We start from the raw sequence: 16409 nt of genomic DNA, 5'->3' as shown, positions 1-16409 counted from the left end.
GGGGGAGGCGGCAGTACGCGGGCCCTGACGCAGCTCAGAAACGCGGAGACCCCCCTTTAGGGAGCGCTCCCCGTGTGGGGGACGGAATCCCGGGGGCGCGCCACGGCGGTGAGCGGGGTCCGGAGGCCGGGGCCAGGGCGCACAGCCTCGGCGCTGCGGCACCTGGGTCGCCCGGCGCAGCGGCCGCCCGCCCTCCAGGGGCTGCTGCGAGGTGCGCGGGCGACGCCCCGCCCCACCTCCCAGACGCCCTGCCCCTCGGGGCCCGCGCGCCGCGCGAGAGTAGACGAGGGCGGGGCGGGACGCGGGGGCACGTCAAGGCGGCGTAACAAAGGGCAGGCGCGCGCACGTCCTGACGCACGCCTCGGCGGCGGCGGCGGCGGCGGCAGCGGCGCGGGCGGGAGCCAGCGGTCACGGAGGGAGTTGGAGCCCCGGAGCCTAGCGGTCGGTGAGTAGGATCGAGCCGCCCCTCGCTGAAGGTCACTGGGCTGCGGGAACCGCGAGCACCGGGGCGCCTCGGGGCCGGGCGCCGGGGACAGCGCCCCTGCGCAGCCCGGCGTCGGGAGACACCATTGCGGCGTCCTGGGGTTTCCCGGCCGCCCCTCCCGCGGTGGAACAGGCCGCCCGGGCAGGCCCGCCCCCGGCCCGGCCCGCTCGGGGCGCTGCTCTGGTCCCCGAGGCCCGGCGCTCCGCAGCCCGCCCTCCTCGCCCCCGGGAGTGTGGCTTGGCAGAGCCGAGGGCTGCTCGACATCACGAGGAAGCGCCTGCACCTGTAATAATTCCGTAGCCTCTTTGGCTTCCCTGGGATGTATGTTTTCCTTTCTCGTTCTTCCACAGGAATCCCATTTTCTTTAGGATTTCCTAACCCCCGAAATCCCTTCTTTGCGTTTTGATTTCACGTCCTGCGAGACATCCGCCTGCCAGAGGGTCTTATTCCCTCCCTCTCCGTTTCACGTAGGGCTTTGACCTTAGTTGAAAAGTTAGGGAGTATGTACTGTGCATATACACACACAGCTAAGTGTGAAGCGTGCGGCATGGCTCTGTGGACGTAAGTTCATGCTGTGCTCGGTGCCACTGCCTCTCGCTGCTCCTGCCCTCCGTGTCGTGGATCTTCTCATTGAGAACCTGCACATCAGTTGAAGAATTTCCTTTCTGCTTCATTTTCCTTAATTTTGGCGGAACTTTGAGTGCCTCTGCTTAATTTCCTGTCTTGTAGATCCTGTCTCAAACCAGGGGAAATGGTGTGAAAAGCAATTATCCTTATGCCAAGACTGTGTAGTACTGCCATTCCGGTATTCTTTTCTCGCTTTGACAGTGAATTATTTTTTTCCGACCTTGTATTATGGAGAATGGCAGACACTCAAAGGTAGATAGAATAGTGAAGCAGCGCGTAGCCATCGTCCAGCCTCAAGACTCACGGTAAGTAAGCCTGTCCCATCACTTCTAGATCCGTGCCCCCTCCTCCATATCGCTGGGGCAAATTCTTCATGTCAAAAGTAGCTTGAGATTTGAAATAAAAATCTTACTATGGATTAAAGTCATAATGTACTTTTATTGGGACACAGTCTACTATTATAAGTCCTTCAAATAAGAAGCACATTAGGGAAGGACCAGAAATAGCTATCTAAAATGGTCAGGCTGCTGGAGGACAGGTTAAAACAAAATGTGTTTCAGATCCAGATGAGGACTTCCAGATCATCTGGTCTAACTTTGTCTTTTTTTTTTTTTTTAAGATTTTATTTTTCCTTTTTCTCCCCAAAGCCCCCCAGTACATAGTTGTATATTTTAGTTGTGGGTCCTTCTAGTTGTGGCATGTGTGACACTGCCTCAGCATGGCATGATGAGCAGTGCCATGCCCGTGCTCAGGATCCAAACTGGCGAAACCCTGGGCCGCCAAAGCGGAGCGCGGGAGCTTAACCACTCGGCCACGGGGCCGGCCCCCATAACTTTGTCATTTCTGATGAGCCCTCAAGGTCCAGAGAGGTTCAGTGACTCGTCCAGGTCCACTGGGAGTAAGAGGCTGAACTGAGACTGGAGCCGACATCTGCCACCCCTGCACGCAGTCTTTCTGCTGTGCTGCACTGCTTGCCTTTAAGTGCTTTCCTTCAGGAAAGAGAAAGTGTGGAAGGGCTATGACTGAACCCTCCTACAGTGAAGGGCAGGGATGGGTAGATATGAACTTTCATACCAGATTCTGGAATAATAAAACTTGGGGATATGCCTTAAATTATTTCTGAAACTCCATTTGGGACAAATGAGAAGTTCTAATCATAGCTTTTAGGAAACATGGGAAAATTCTAACCTTACAATTGGAATACCAGACTGAGAATAAGGACAAACTTTAAAAGATTTAGGTAACATTCACAGCTATTTTGTGAAGAGTTAGGGAAACTGGGGTGATTTAGAGTACACCCCTATGTTTTGCTCCTGATAGCAGACACCATTAGCACCCTCCCGTAAAAGGTGCTTTCTTGCCATTAGCAGATGAGAATCCTGCCTGGACTGGTCATGGATTAGGCTTTTTTTTTTCCCCTTAACAAAACCATGGTATGCATTTCCCAGCACACTTTATGCTATTAAATTTTCTTGTCTCAAGAAAGAAGTAAATTCGGTACTTGTTCCTCAGTTTTCTTACCTTTCCAATGGGGATATTCTACCTACAAAGAATGCTGTGAACAAGGGCATCTTTGAGTTTGCTTATAAATTCAATTTATATGATGTAACATAATGGTTCATAAATTTACTTTCAGAATGGACTTTTCCTGTGTGACTTGTGACCTAAGTACAGCAGTTGTCACACATCCAGTTTATGGAAATACTGCTGAAATAACAGTATCTGGGTGTCTCGGTAAATTATTACCCCTAAAGACGGCCCCCAGGGCTGGGGTGGTCGTGGGGATTGTATGTTTCACGTGGAGGTTTTTTTGTGTTTGTGGTGTTGGAAAGAGTGCTGTGGTTCGTCGTTCAGGATTCTAGCCTAACTTGCTAACTGGTTTCTGCTAAAAAATAAATTATTTCTCTCATCTGTGTGCCTATCACAAAAAGTTACCTTTTACTTTTAAAAATCTCTTGCTTTCTGGAGATACAGTTAAGCTTGAGCTGTACTGCAGAATTGTTTCTTCACTTAAAATAGGACCTCATTATGGCATGTCATTTACTTCTTACTGTGTCATCATGTTCATGGAGAAAACTTGACGAAATATTATCAATTCCATGTCTCACAAGCTACTTTATAATGCTTACTATAGCATGGTGAGTCCTTGTTAAGAGCAGAGAACTTTAGTACAAGTGTTATAAGTTTTTTCCTAACTCCTTTAAGGTACTCTTTCTCCTTTAAAACATATACATACACACGCACCTGCCGCACAGTCACAGAGGCCGGTCTGCTTTCTTTCAGCACTTTCTAAATTTTGTCTTGTATAATAGTAGTTAGTGTGTTTGTATTGCACCTCCTAGTAAAGCCTAAGCTCAAGATCTGCCATACCAGAATAATGCTTTCTAAAAAGTAGGAGCATGGTACATTTTTGTTGACTTTTTGAATTAAAAAACAAAAAACTGGGCCAGCGCCAGTGGCCTGGCAGTTAAAGTTCAGCATGCTCCACTTCAGTAGCCTGGGTTCGGTTCCTGGGCATGGAACCACACCACTTGTCTGTCAGTGGCCATGCTGTGGTGAGACCTCACATGAAAAAAAAAGGAAAGGGGAAGATTGGCAACAGATATTAGCTCAGGGCGACTTGAGGTTCCTCAGCAAAAAAAGCCCCCCAAACTGGTGAGGAAACTTAAATTCAGGGAAGCTGAATGACTTATTCAAGGTCACGTAGATCAGATAGTAACAGAACTATGCCTCAAACCTAGGAAGACTGAGTTCCAGTTGTGCACCCTTCCATTGTACTGTTTTCTTCACACCTCAGAGGAATAGGGAAGGAAAAAATATATGTGCATATTTTTTTCCTTCCCAGTTGGAGATATATTGTTTTCAGGGTCTGCTTTGATCAGTGCTACACAATAGGAATATAATACAAGCCACATACATAATTTTAAATTTCACAGTAGCCACTTTAAAAAAGTAAAAAGAAACAGGTGAAGATAATTTTAATAACATATTTTATTTATTCCAGATTATCTAGAATATCACTTCAACATGTAAAAAATATACATGCTGTTAATGAGTTCTTTTACTTTCTTTTTTTCACATTGTCATTGAAATCTAGTGTATATTTTACGTTTACAGCACATTTCAGTTTGGACTGGCCACATTCCAAGTGCTCAAGAGTCACGTGGTCTTGGCTGCTGTGTTGGACAGCAGAGAATCACGGTCAGCTGCACACAAAGGTGAAGGAGCATTTTGTGTTCTTGGTGATATTCAGTTGTGAGGTTAGAGTTTGTGGTTTTGGTCTTTAGTTTTTTTCTTTCATGTTTTAGTGATTTTTCCTCGTACAAACAGGATTGTTTTGAGTTTTTGGCAAGTTGAACAGAGAAGTCTGATGTTGCACGAATTTTGTACCTTCATGATGAAGTGCTTTCTCATTATTATGCTTTTTTGCCTGTGGGATCAGCCTCCTCATTTTTTTAACCATCTTAACCATTTTAAAAGTACAGTTCAGTAGGAATGCTGTCTCATTTTAATACGACTGCTTAGTCATTGGGGGGGAAACCTTGACTTAAAAAATGGCTAGTAATGGGGCTGGCCCCGTGGCCGAGCGGTTAAGTTCGCACGCTCCGCTGCAGGCGGCCCAGTGTTTCGTTGGTTCGAATCCTGGGCGCGGACATGACACTGCTCATCAAACCACGCTGAGGCAGCGTCCCACATGCCACAACTAGAAGGACCCACAACAAAGAATATACAACTATGTACCGGGGGGCTTTGGGGAGAAAAAGGAAAAAATAAAAAAATCTTTAAAAAAAAAAAAAATGGCTAGTAATAAAACTCAATAATAAAACAAGCTACTAAAAAACAGACAACAGATTTGAACAATTCACCAAAGAAGATTTATGGTTGGCAAATAAGCACATGAAAAGATGCTCAGTACCATTAGGTCATTAGGGAAATGCAAATCAAAACTACCAGATACCACCTCACGTCTGTTAGTATGTCTAAAATTCAAAAGACTGATCACATCAAGTGTTGGTGAGGATGTAGAGCAAATGGAACTTCCATACGCTGCTGGTGAGAATGGGAAAGGGCACAACCAGTTTAGAAAGCAGTTTGGCAGTTTCATAACAAGGTAAACATACGCCTACCTTACTTAGGCATTCCACTCCTAGGTATTTACCCAAGACAAATGAAGGTCTATGTCCGTACAAAGACTTATCGCTAGCAGCTTTATTTGTATCAGTTCCAGACTGAAATAACCCAGATGTCCATCAAGAGGTGAATGAATAAACAAATTATGGTATATTTATATGGTGGAGTACAGCTCAGAATAATCATGCTGAGTGAAATAAACCAGACAAAAAAGATCCTTAAAAGAAAAAGGCCACGAAGTTGCCCCTAGTTACGTATCTAACACTCGAATGTAAGAGCGCTGATGTTGTAATAGAGCTCTCAGGTCAGGAGTGAGAGGTCTTGTGTCTTACAGCCTCAGCAAATCAAACTGTCCTTCCTTAAACTGGTGGCCCCGAATATCAAAATATCCTATATCCTTTGTCCTTTTTTTCTTTTCCAGCTTTGAAGACTTAGGTTGATTTGGGGTGAACTTGGTACCATGTTGCTTATTACCCAGTTCCTACTCAAGCTAGGCCTTTCTAGGCAAGAAGAAAGTACTTAAAGTCAGAATGACCTTAGTTAAGACCAAGTCCCTGAAACTGACCATATTCCTGACTTCTTCCTCGTGAGCTGAGTCATCCTTTAGTCTCTTGTGTCCTGGCTTTGTCTTGACCATTTGTTTTATCCAGGGTTGACGTCAGCTGAGTGTATATTCTTAGTTTTTCAACACTTCAGATTTACTTAACCTAGCAGCTCTGAGTGCTGCCCTGTCTCTTTGGAAACATTATACGTTTTCCTCCTAATTAGCAGCATCCTGTTTGAGCAAATTTCTTATACCCCACTACTCTGGTACACATGACATTAAATTCACACCAGCATGCATTTCCTCTGTGTTTGCGCAAATGTTTGTTTATTTACTGTCACATCAGAATTTGATGAGTCTGTGTCCTGTCAGAGTAAACTAGGAAAATGGATGGCTTTTCTCTGAGGTATAACCCACCCCAAAGTGGTGAGAGGTCAGCCTCTGGAGCAAAAAGGCCATAAGACCAGGGATCAGATCTGAGTTCTAGCTCTGCATCTTGTTACTGGCCAAGTTTGTGACTTGTCCTGGTCATTTAATCCAAGGCTCAGTTATTTGAGCCATAAGAACAGGTTGGACCAGAATTCTCAATGATTGACTAATAGAGTTTCAGTTTGTTACCGTTTTGTTACTGCTTTGTAGTGATGATTAATTAGTAGTAGCTTCTGTTTATTGAGCACTTGGTGCTGAGCACAACGCTGTAGCTTGATAGGCGTTATCGTCCGCAGTCTTCACAGCAATACCACAGGATGCATGTTATTCCCATTTTGCAGATGAGAAAACTGAAGCTCGGAAAGTTCATTTGTTTTCCGCAGGTCGCACAGCTCCAAGGTAATGGAGGCTAGTTTCGACTGCAGCTTGCGTGGTTCCCTGTATGTTTAACTGTCATGCTTTACTGCTCCTCTGATGTGACGATTTTAACCATTTGAGGAATTGCCGGACTGTTTCCCAACGTGGTTGTACCATCTTACATTCCCACCAGTAGTGTGAGGGTTAGATTCTTAATATTCTAGCTAAAATTTACACCCCTTTCACTACCAACCATAATACCAATTCTCTTGTCTCAGGGTGTCCAGAGCATGTCTGCCTTTTCTGGAAGACAGCCCACTTGATCTGATCTTCTGAGTGCTCTCGAATGCTCAACGGCCTCTTTTCATGATTCTGTGATGTAGTTTTAGATCTTCTCATCAATTCTCTCATGGAAGTCTTCAGTTTGTCTGCTGTTGCTCCCTCTTTTTTTATTTAGAGAACTAGGTACAGTTTATTTACTTATGGGTAGTTTGTAATCAGAGATAGATAGTAATTGTCTTCTCAGTTTCCACTTCTTTGCTGGGGTAACTGGTAAGAATCCTTAACCTAGTAGTTCTCAACTCTGGCTGCCCATTAGAATCACTCAAGTCTCTTAAAAACAAATCCAGGTCTCACCCAAGGAGGTTCTGATTTATTTCATCTGGGCCGAGGCCCAGGTGATCCAAGTGTGCATCCTCGGTGGAGAATCAGTGCTGCCAGGAGTGGCCAAAGGAATGGTTCTGGCTCGGTCTTCTGAGGGCCCACACTGCTCCCATCCCTGCCATGTTTGTATGGATGTCTGCTTTATTGACTCAAAAATACTGTGACAGTCTTAGTCTTTGCTGGTGCACTCGCGTAGAGTGCCATCTTTAAGCATCAAACATTTATTTTTCCTGATTTCTGCAGAGGTTTTGTTTCCCCTCACTGTGCTCTGCAGACATTGGCTGCAGCTGTGTTTTGCCTCAGTTTCAGGCCACATGCAGTTTCTGGGTTGGTTGACATGCTCCAGCCATTTTAGGGGATTTTAAACACCTTTAGGTAGAAGTGGTAGTGGAAAACAGATTTCTCATTAGTGTGATGTTATGACTTCTTTGGAAATACCTTGGAATGCCCCTCCTCCTCCCTAGTAACAGGAGCTTAGAATAGTAGTAATAATGGAGCATTTACCTTGTTCTAGGCATGTGAAAAGTGCCATATGTGTATTGTCTTGTAATCTTTTGAACAGTCCTTTTCATAGGATTTTGTTGAATAGAAGCTTAAAGAGATTAAATAACCCAAAGTCACACACACACTACTAGGTAAGTGATAAAGTAAAGATTCAAACCTTGGTGTGTTTCTTTGGATTTTTGAACCATAAGGCTATTACCTATTCAAAGTGACAAATACAATTTTAAAGATACCAAAAAGACGAACAGTGACCTCTCCCTTCCATCCCTAGAGGCAGCCACTGTAGCCAGTCTGTGGTGTATCTTTTCAGAGATATGTATCTTTGCAAATACATATAAACTGTATATATTTTTCCTTTTCCTCCCTCCCTCACAATTGGTATTTATTGTGGACATTGTTCTGCATCTAACTGGGAGATTGTTTCTTATCAGTGCATACGTAGATGTCTTTCTATCTTGTTTTTTAACAGATGAATAGTATTCCGTTGTTTCCTCTGTTAATGGACATTGATGTTTCTTTTGATATTACAAACAATGCTGCAGTCAGTAACTGCGCACATAGATCATTTTGCACATGCTTCAGTACAGGCTTTGTCACCCTCAGCGCTGTTGACATTTGGGGCTGGATAATTCTTTGTTATAGGAGCTGGCCTGTCCCTTATAGAATGTTTATCACCTCCCTGTCTTCTATGCACAACGCCAGTAGCACCCCAATCCCAAATTGTGATAAACAAAAATGTCTGCCGATATTACCAGTTGTCCCCCAAGGAAGTAAGAAATTGTCCCTGGTTGATAACTGTTGTTCTAACTTATCTTCAGGATAAATCTTTAGAAGCGGAATTGCTGAATCTAAGGTTATGTGTGTGTGAAATTCTGATGCCAATTGCTGAGTTGTTCTCCATAGAGATTGTACTGTTTTACACTCCAACCAGCAGTATTTGAGGATATTTTCTCATTTTCACCAATATGGTGGTTTCTAAAAAGTTTTTTGGCACCTCACTATGGTTTTAATTCGTATTTCACTGCTTTACAGCTAACCTTGTTGAGCACTTAGTGCTTGCTAGGCACATGGTATTTTTTGGCTTGTGGGTTTTGTGACATGCTGTGAAATGCCATCCTCTCTATGTAGCCCTCTTAAAGTTTGGTACCTAGAACTGAAGACAGTGCTCTGGGTTTCTTCTGATCATAAGGAAATGATAATATGTAGCATCTAATGTGTGACCGACACTGTGCTCAGTACGATTTAAAAGTGCGTTATCCCCATGTTGCCTAAGCGTTTACTTTTAATAAAATGGGGCGTACATTCTTCCTTTTGCGTTGGTATGTGGTGTCTCTCTGGACACGTTCTGCTAGTCAAGTTCTCCTGAATTAGGATGTGTCACAGCTGGCTGAAGGAAGTATTTGATTCTGCAGTTGGGAATCATAATAGTCCTTGCCTTGTGATTGGGTCAGAATTGGTTTAGATGCCCCAATTTAAATTTGTAAGTTCTCTTAGTTATTTTCTCTTCCAGGACTCTCTTCTTTTCCTTGTTAACCGTCGTCAAAGTGGGAAATTATGGCCTTGTGTATGCTTATTTTCTTCGTTCTTTTCTCTAGGTGTTTTTGTTCATCACTAAATACCTAACACCTGATATAATGTGTGGCCCGTAGTATGCGCCCAGTGAATATCTGAATGAATGGGAACTGAGGAGCCCTGGGAATCGGGTCATTTGAGGCCCTAAAGGCCTAGGTTTGCTGTTCAGTGGGTTGAAGAGTTTGTTTAGCTTAGCGATGGGCTCTGTCACCTTCCTAGGATGAAGCCATCTTCCCTCCTAAAAGGGTCAGAACTAGTTGGTTCTTATGTTTTTCTCTGGACCCTTTGGGTTTTGGGGGGAACTTTGATCCAAATAAGTCTCAGTGAGTTTGGCTGAAAGCTGTGGAAGTTAAGAGAATGAGTAAATATTCCTCGGAGTTAATGGCTTCCCCGGCCTCATGCCTAAGGAGTGTAGGGGAGGAAGACATTTCCTCCGCCCACTCTGGGTCCCTCTGGCCGGACAACAAATTAAATTCACATGAGACAGAATGACAGGAGAAAATGAAACAAAGCCGTATAACATGTATACATAGGAGAGGCTCCGGCAAACTGAGCAACTCAGCCAACTGGCCGAGGCTACCTGTGTAAGTATCTTCAGCTACAGACAAGGAGGACGTTTGGGGTAGTGGTTTGGGTCTTCAAAGGGGAGGAAGGCAACCCGCATGGAAACGGAAAAGCAAATGTTTGGTAAATAGAACCTTGAGAAGAGTGGGCTTAGCAAGGATCCTCCCAGTCTACCGAAACCCAGAGTTACCTAGATTATGGCCTGTCCTGGGGACGGGCCTTTATTTTAAACTTCTTTCAGGCAGTTAGAGGGAAAAGTCGAATGTTCCTTGCTGAGTCTGAGCCTTTATCGTCTTCAGCTCGAAATAATCTGCATAACAGAGTGGTGCATCTTGGGGTGGCCTGCCCTGAACCCCATCAGGAGTCATGTTTATATTTACTTGAGGCAAAGTGATAGCCTCTCCTAAATGAGCAGTTATCTAGGAATTGTGGTGTGATTGAGTTCGGACGGGTGTGATTTTCTGGTGTTTCCAGAGGTACAGTCTGTTGAGGCCTAAGATGCAGTGACCTGTGGCTTTACCTACTGCTGTGCTGATCCAGCAAGATGTTTGGAACCCTGCTTACTAGCCACAGTTTACTTGCTTTTTATCTCTACTTCTCAGAATTTTTGTGAGGATTGCTTAGTGTTGGCCACATAACTTGTTTGGCTAGTTTACTGTTCTCTGTTCTGGAGCCAGCTTGTAAACGAGAACTCAAGGGTGGGGCGAGAACTCAAGGGTGGGGCGGGACAACAAGGGGAGTTCGCGGCCTCTGATGCGGGAAAGTGCAGCTGGGTCATGGTCGGCAAACTGTTTCTGAAAGGGTCAGGTAGTAAATAATTAGGCTTTGTAGGCCATGGTGTCTGTCGCATATTCTTTGTTTTTCACAGTTCTTTAAAGATAGAAAAACTATTGCTAGGTCATGAGCCTTATGAAAACAGACTGTAGCCAGATTCAGCGCATGGGCTGTGGTTGGCCAACCTCTGAGCTAGGTGAAGAACTTAGTTTAATGCTAAACGTGTTTAATGTTTTGGGGACGTGAACCAGAATAACCTTGGGAATTCTCAGTTGGTTTTGATCCAAAGAAAGGGATCTAAATTCTGGCGTGGGAAGTCAGAGTGACCCTAGTGTCAGTCACTTTGGGTCCTCGGAACTCAAGGTGACCTTGGCCAGTGAGACAGCAGCTGTCCAGTGGGCCAGAGGGATCGCGCTGCATCTTTGCTACAGGAGTGCTGGCTAAGGGAGACAGGGATGGAAGAGTGGAACGGAGGTGTGGCCCTAGAATTAGGCTGGAATTAGATAGGTTTAAGGAATACAGTGACTCAGCGTGTTAAATTGGTTAAGTCTCAGAAATACATGTAATTTCCTGAACCTTTGCTAGGATGTAGTTGGAAATCTGGCATGTGCAATCAGTTTGGCCAGTTTATAAAAATGAAAGAGCAGATTTGTACTTTGGATTCTGAGAACACCAGATTCTGATACATGAATCCAGATTTGTCTTGTGGTTTTTCTCTGATCGCAGTAAGTTCTATAGAGCAGGCCTGGCATGAAGGAAGTGTTAATTTATTTCACAGTAGTTTGGGGGAGAGGAAGACACAGTGGTTAAAGAGCATGGTCTATGAGACACATGCACTTGTCCAAATTCCTACTCTACCACCTGCTAGCTATGTGATCCTGGGGAACGGAATCCTCTGAGCCCAGTTCCCTCACTTGTAAATAGCGGTGATAATGATAACTCCACCGTGGGGTTGTTGTGAGAATTGAGTGAGGATAGTATATGTAAAATGCTTATTATATTAGCTCAGTGTCTGTCATGCTAGCTTTCAGTAAATGTTAGCAGTGAAAGTGGAGGATCAGAAACAAGTATCAAGTATTTGTATTTGATCAAGTATTTGTATTAGTATTTGTGACTCAGCGCTGCTGAAATACCATGTCCTGTTAATTTAATCACTAGATGTGTGGGAATGTAATGGGAGCAGTACTGAATTAGGAGTCAGAAGAACTGGATCTGTCTCCCTCACTCAGTTTCCTAATTGGTAAATAAAAATAATACGTGTTGACAGGTTATGAGATAACATGTGAAGGGGCATTGAGTTCTATAAAGCAGTGAACAAAATTGAAGGTGAAGTCAGTAACCTGTTCACTTGTTCAGTTTCTTGGCCTTCTAAATATGTTGGAACAGAGCCAGAAGGTGACTAGTGTGAAGCTAGAAGAAACTCAATAGATGCTCCGTGGTTCCGGACTTGCATTGGTAACTGGTGGTTAGGAATGAGTAATAGAAAATTGGAATACTTTTGTAAGTTATTTGAAGTAGTGGAATATTGAAAATGAGTGGCCAAAGTAAGTGAAAGAAGCCAGTCTGAAAAGGCTGCGTACTATTGGATTACAACTGTATGATCTTCTGGAAACGGCAGAACTATGGACACGGTAAAAAGATGAGTGATTCCTAGGGGTGAGGGCAAGGAAGGCTGAATAATTGGAGCACAGAGGATCTTTAGAGCAGTGAAAATACTCTGTATGATGCTATCAAGATGGATGCATGGTGTTATACATTTGTCCAAACCCATAGACAACACCAAGAGTAACCCTAATGTAAACTGTGGACTCTGGGCGATTGTGATGTTAATGTAGGTCCATCAGTTGTAACACAGGCACCACTCTGGTGGGGATGTTGATGCTGGGGGAGGCTGTGCATGTGTGGGGGGAGGGTATATGGGAAATCTTTGTACCTTCCTCTTAATTTTGCTGTGAACCCAAAGCTGCTCTTAAAAAATAGTCTTAAAAAAAAAAACAGTGGCTAGTGTGGGGAGATAGGCTGGAGGAGTTTAATCTCCATGTTGAAAATGTGACAATATCTTGTAAAATTAAAACTGTATATTTCTTTTCCCCTGCAATTCCATTTATAGGAATTTATCCTGAAAATATATTTGCATGTGCATTTTGTATGCTAAATCCTGTATACACACATTATTTATAACAACAGAAAAGTGGAAACATTGGTGTCCAACCTCAGGAAACCAGTTAACTACATTATGGTACATTCTTACAGTGGAAAACTATGTACCAGTAAAGAGTGAGGGAGCGCTGTGTGTGCTGAAGGAACACTTCCAAGATACGTTAAGCAAAAGAAACAAAACAAAGCAAGGTGAAGAACAGTGTTCATAGTATGCCATGATTATTGTTGCAGGTGGGGGGCAGTAGAAGGGATCAATTATGATTTCCTTGTATAGGCATAGAATATCTCGGGAAGAGTAGGGAGCTGGTAATATGCTTGCATCTGTGGATAAGAACTCTGGGTAGCTGGGGGACAGGTAGGAGGGAAATCTACTTTCACGGTATACTGTCTTTATCTTTTGAAATGTGTCTTATTTCCATATATTTTCTATTCAGAAAGTTTGAGTGGCCGCAGTTTGGAGTTGAAAACTATATGAAACGTGTTTGTTTTCGTCCCACGTCCATGTCTGCCGCTTGTTGCTCCACACCATCGCTTTGCTCTTGATGACTGTGGAAGCTGGCACTGACTCTGGGCACAGCCTGTAACAGCCCCCATCCCCAAAGCACCTTGGTGTTTCTCCTCTTGGTTTGTGTGACTGACGGTGTTTCTGTTTCCACCCCCAGCTTTGGCAGCGTGTAAGCAACTTCTTACCAAGAACCCAGGTCACCTCTAAGAAGGGGGCCTTAGGGAGAAGAATATCCAGAGGAAACCAATGCCAGACGCGTCTGGAATTACAGTCACCGCGGGCAGCATGAGACATTGTGTGCCAGCATTTATGTCCTCCTGGCAAAGACTGTAGCTCTCCAGGTGGGAGGGTCCTGGAAGCAGCACGCACCAGGAGCCTCCAGAGGAAGAATGGAGCCAGATGTGAACTCTCTACAATGAACACATTTTCAGCTTATGAAGGAAATTTGAGTAAAACAATTATTTAATTTCCACATATTCAAGTTCAGTGGCCTTCCGTGTGAAGTGCCAGCAGCCACCCCTCCACAGGAGTTACTAGGATTTTTCTGGCACCAGGTTGAACTCTTCTTGGTACTTCTGGCAGTGACGGGTCTTCAGGACAGATTTATCTGCTAAATGCTCTTGGGCAGGAAAAAAATAAAGCTGCCGAAAGCAGCGTAAGGGTAGCAGGACAGAGATCCCTCCTTCACTGCTCACTTTCACAGAAACTCAGCCTGGACACGGATGCTTACCCTGAAGATTGATTCTGCCTCATTCCCCTGCAAGCCCGTCTATTCTGGAGAGAGCTGGCATTTTTGGGCTGCCTCCTGTGGCCCTTCTTACTATCCTCCTCCTCGCAAACTTACTCTTCAGGCCGTCAAATGATATGAACTTTGGAATGGAGTTTGTTATCCTTTGGGGACTTGCTCCCTTTCCCGGGCTCTTGCTGTCTGAGAGGACCATCTGAAGGCTGTGGTTTGTTCTTGGGGAGGAGGGCCTTGGCCTTGCCTGGATCCTCCACCATGTTCCTGTTGCTGCCTTTTGATAGCCTGATTGTCAACCTTCTGGGCATCTCCCTGACTGTCCTCTTCACCCTCCTCCTCGTTTTCATCATAGTCCCTGCCATTTTTGGAGTCTCCTTTGGTATCCGAAAGCTCTACATGAAAACTTTGTTAAAAATCTTCGCGGTGAGTGGTCCTGTTTACAAGTGGTTCCTTCACAGAGGAGGGAAGAAGTGCCCTCAGCAAAAAGTTATCTGGTTGATTTTTATTTCTGTTGACATGGAGAAGGTAGGGAGGATGGGAAATGGCATTCGGGTAAAAAGAATAGCTAAGTGTGTACATGTGACAGCCCGTAGCAGTCTTTCTTTTTGAGCTGAGGTGCTTGTGTGTGTGATTCTTCTGTGCAGAGGAGCCTGTTCCATGACTCCACACCTGGCCTGTCTACTTGAAAGAGAGGGGCTTAGAATTAAAGGAAAAATCACTGCCAGACTCTCCCTTCTCATATGTTACAGATAGTGAAGCACAAAGCTGCTGCTGACATTTTCCCTCACTGATAGTATGAGAGAGTCTTTTCTCTCTTTCACACATTTATCTTAAATAGGTTCTTGCATTTAGACAAAAAGAAGGAACAGAAAAGGGCATTTGATGAGTTGTTAGATTTTCTTAAAGATAGAGGAGAGGGATAATAAATTTCTTAACATATGTCAGAACTTAACTATCTCCCACTGAACAGAACTGGTCACAATGCCAAGGGGATGGATGAGAAGTGGTAGTGCCTGGATGTTGATCTATGCCACAGACTTTAAATATCTGTTCAGAGATCTGGTAACTTATTAGTAATATCTGTTTTCAGTGGTCACCAAATCGTGAGGTATTCTTTTCCACAACTGAGACCATGTATAATTTGAGAAATGCACTCATAATAGTAAAAATAATACAGTATTATTTGTTCATTCTTATGGTATCAGAATAATTTCATCCATTTTCCTTTGGTTCCTTGTAATTCTGCAGTAACATTTTATCAGTGAAGAAATAGAGACTCAGATAAGTGAGCTGTATGAAATATTACATTACAGTGGGAAATATTTTTTATGTATGTTATTGAATCTTGGGTTTTGGTATTTAATATTCCTATAAGAATAGGACTTTTTTCACGTTTTAAAAAGTTGAGGTGAAATTGACATAGCATTGAATTAACCATTTTAAAGTGAAGAATTCAGTAGCATTTATTATATTCACAATGTTGTGTAACCACCACCTCCATCTAGTTCCACAAGTTTTTCATCACTAAAAGGAAACCCCATACTCATTTAAGCAGTTGTCCCCCATTTTCCCCTCCTCCGGCCCCTGGCAACCATGAGTGTATCTTCTGTCTCTGGATTTACCTATTCTGGATATTTTACGTTAATGGAATCGTATAAAATGTGCTCTTTTGTGACTGACTGGCTTCTTTCGTTTAGCATAATGTTTTAAGATTGATGCGCGGTGTGATGTTTCAGTACTTTGTTTCTGATGGCTTGATAATATTCCAGTGTGTATGTGTACTATAATTTGCTTATCCTTTCATCCATTGACGGGCCATTTCCACCTTCTGGCTGATGTCAGTAGTGCTGCTGTGGTGTACATGTATTTATTTGGGTAGCTATTTTCAATAATAGGATTTTGGAGCACTACTTACATCCCTGGGGTTATCTAGTTCCCTGCTACTCAGAGAGTGGTCCAGAGACCACCACCGTGAGTATCACTAAGACCTGGTTAGAAATGGAGGTCTCAGGCCCACTCCAGACCTCCTGAATTAGAATTTGCATTTCAACAAGATCCAGGTAATTCATGGGCCCATTAACATTTAAGAAGTGGTAATCTAATCAGTCTTTGGACTAGCTACTTTACTAGTGTATAGTATTTTCATTAATCAGGAAATGTGATTTTCTTAAATTTCGGTCTGAGAAAATCTTCAGTAGAGCCCAGGGTTCCTGTGGACCGTATAACTTACTACCCATGCCTTTTTGCCACTGTGAAAACACACCAGTGTAGAGTTAGGAGAGCAGCTGATAAACTTTTAGGAGACAACAGTGAGGGATGTCTACCTTTCATTCAAGTTTATAAGCAAGTGATT

The 16409-nt window shown here is 43.7% G+C and overlaps 1 protein-coding gene across 11 annotated transcripts in view; it reads left to right on the top strand.

Moving 5' to 3' along the window:
• The first annotated feature begins 271 nt into the window (after window positions 1-271).
• GPAT4 (glycerol-3-phosphate acyltransferase 4) overlaps window positions 272-16409 on the top strand; it is a 36121-nt gene continuing 19983 nt past the window's right edge. For 5 of the 11 annotated variants that reach the window (XR_011433366.1, XR_011433367.1, XR_011433363.1 and 2 more), the window contains exons 1-2: window positions 282-445; window positions 13472-14479. Coding sequence is in view for 6 of the 11 variants with exons in the window: in XM_023630590.2 (XP_023486358.1) it covers window positions 14315-14479 (165 nt within the window). In the remaining 5 variants the exon portion in view is untranslated. Of the gene's footprint in view, window positions 1417-4228; window positions 4330-13471; window positions 14480-16409 lie in introns of all 11 variants that reach the window. The other 6 variants (XR_011433368.1, XM_070253379.1, XM_070253378.1 and 3 more) reach the window with 5 other exon arrangements.

The sequence above is a fragment of the Equus caballus genome, chromosome 27 (genome assembly GCF_041296265.1).
Source record: "Equus caballus isolate H_3958 breed thoroughbred chromosome 27, TB-T2T, whole genome shotgun sequence".
NCBI lineage: Eukaryota > Metazoa > Chordata > Mammalia > Perissodactyla > Equidae > Equus > Equus caballus.
The sequence above is the reverse complement of the archived record's forward strand: the minus strand, read 5'-3'. Positions and strand labels throughout refer to the sequence as shown.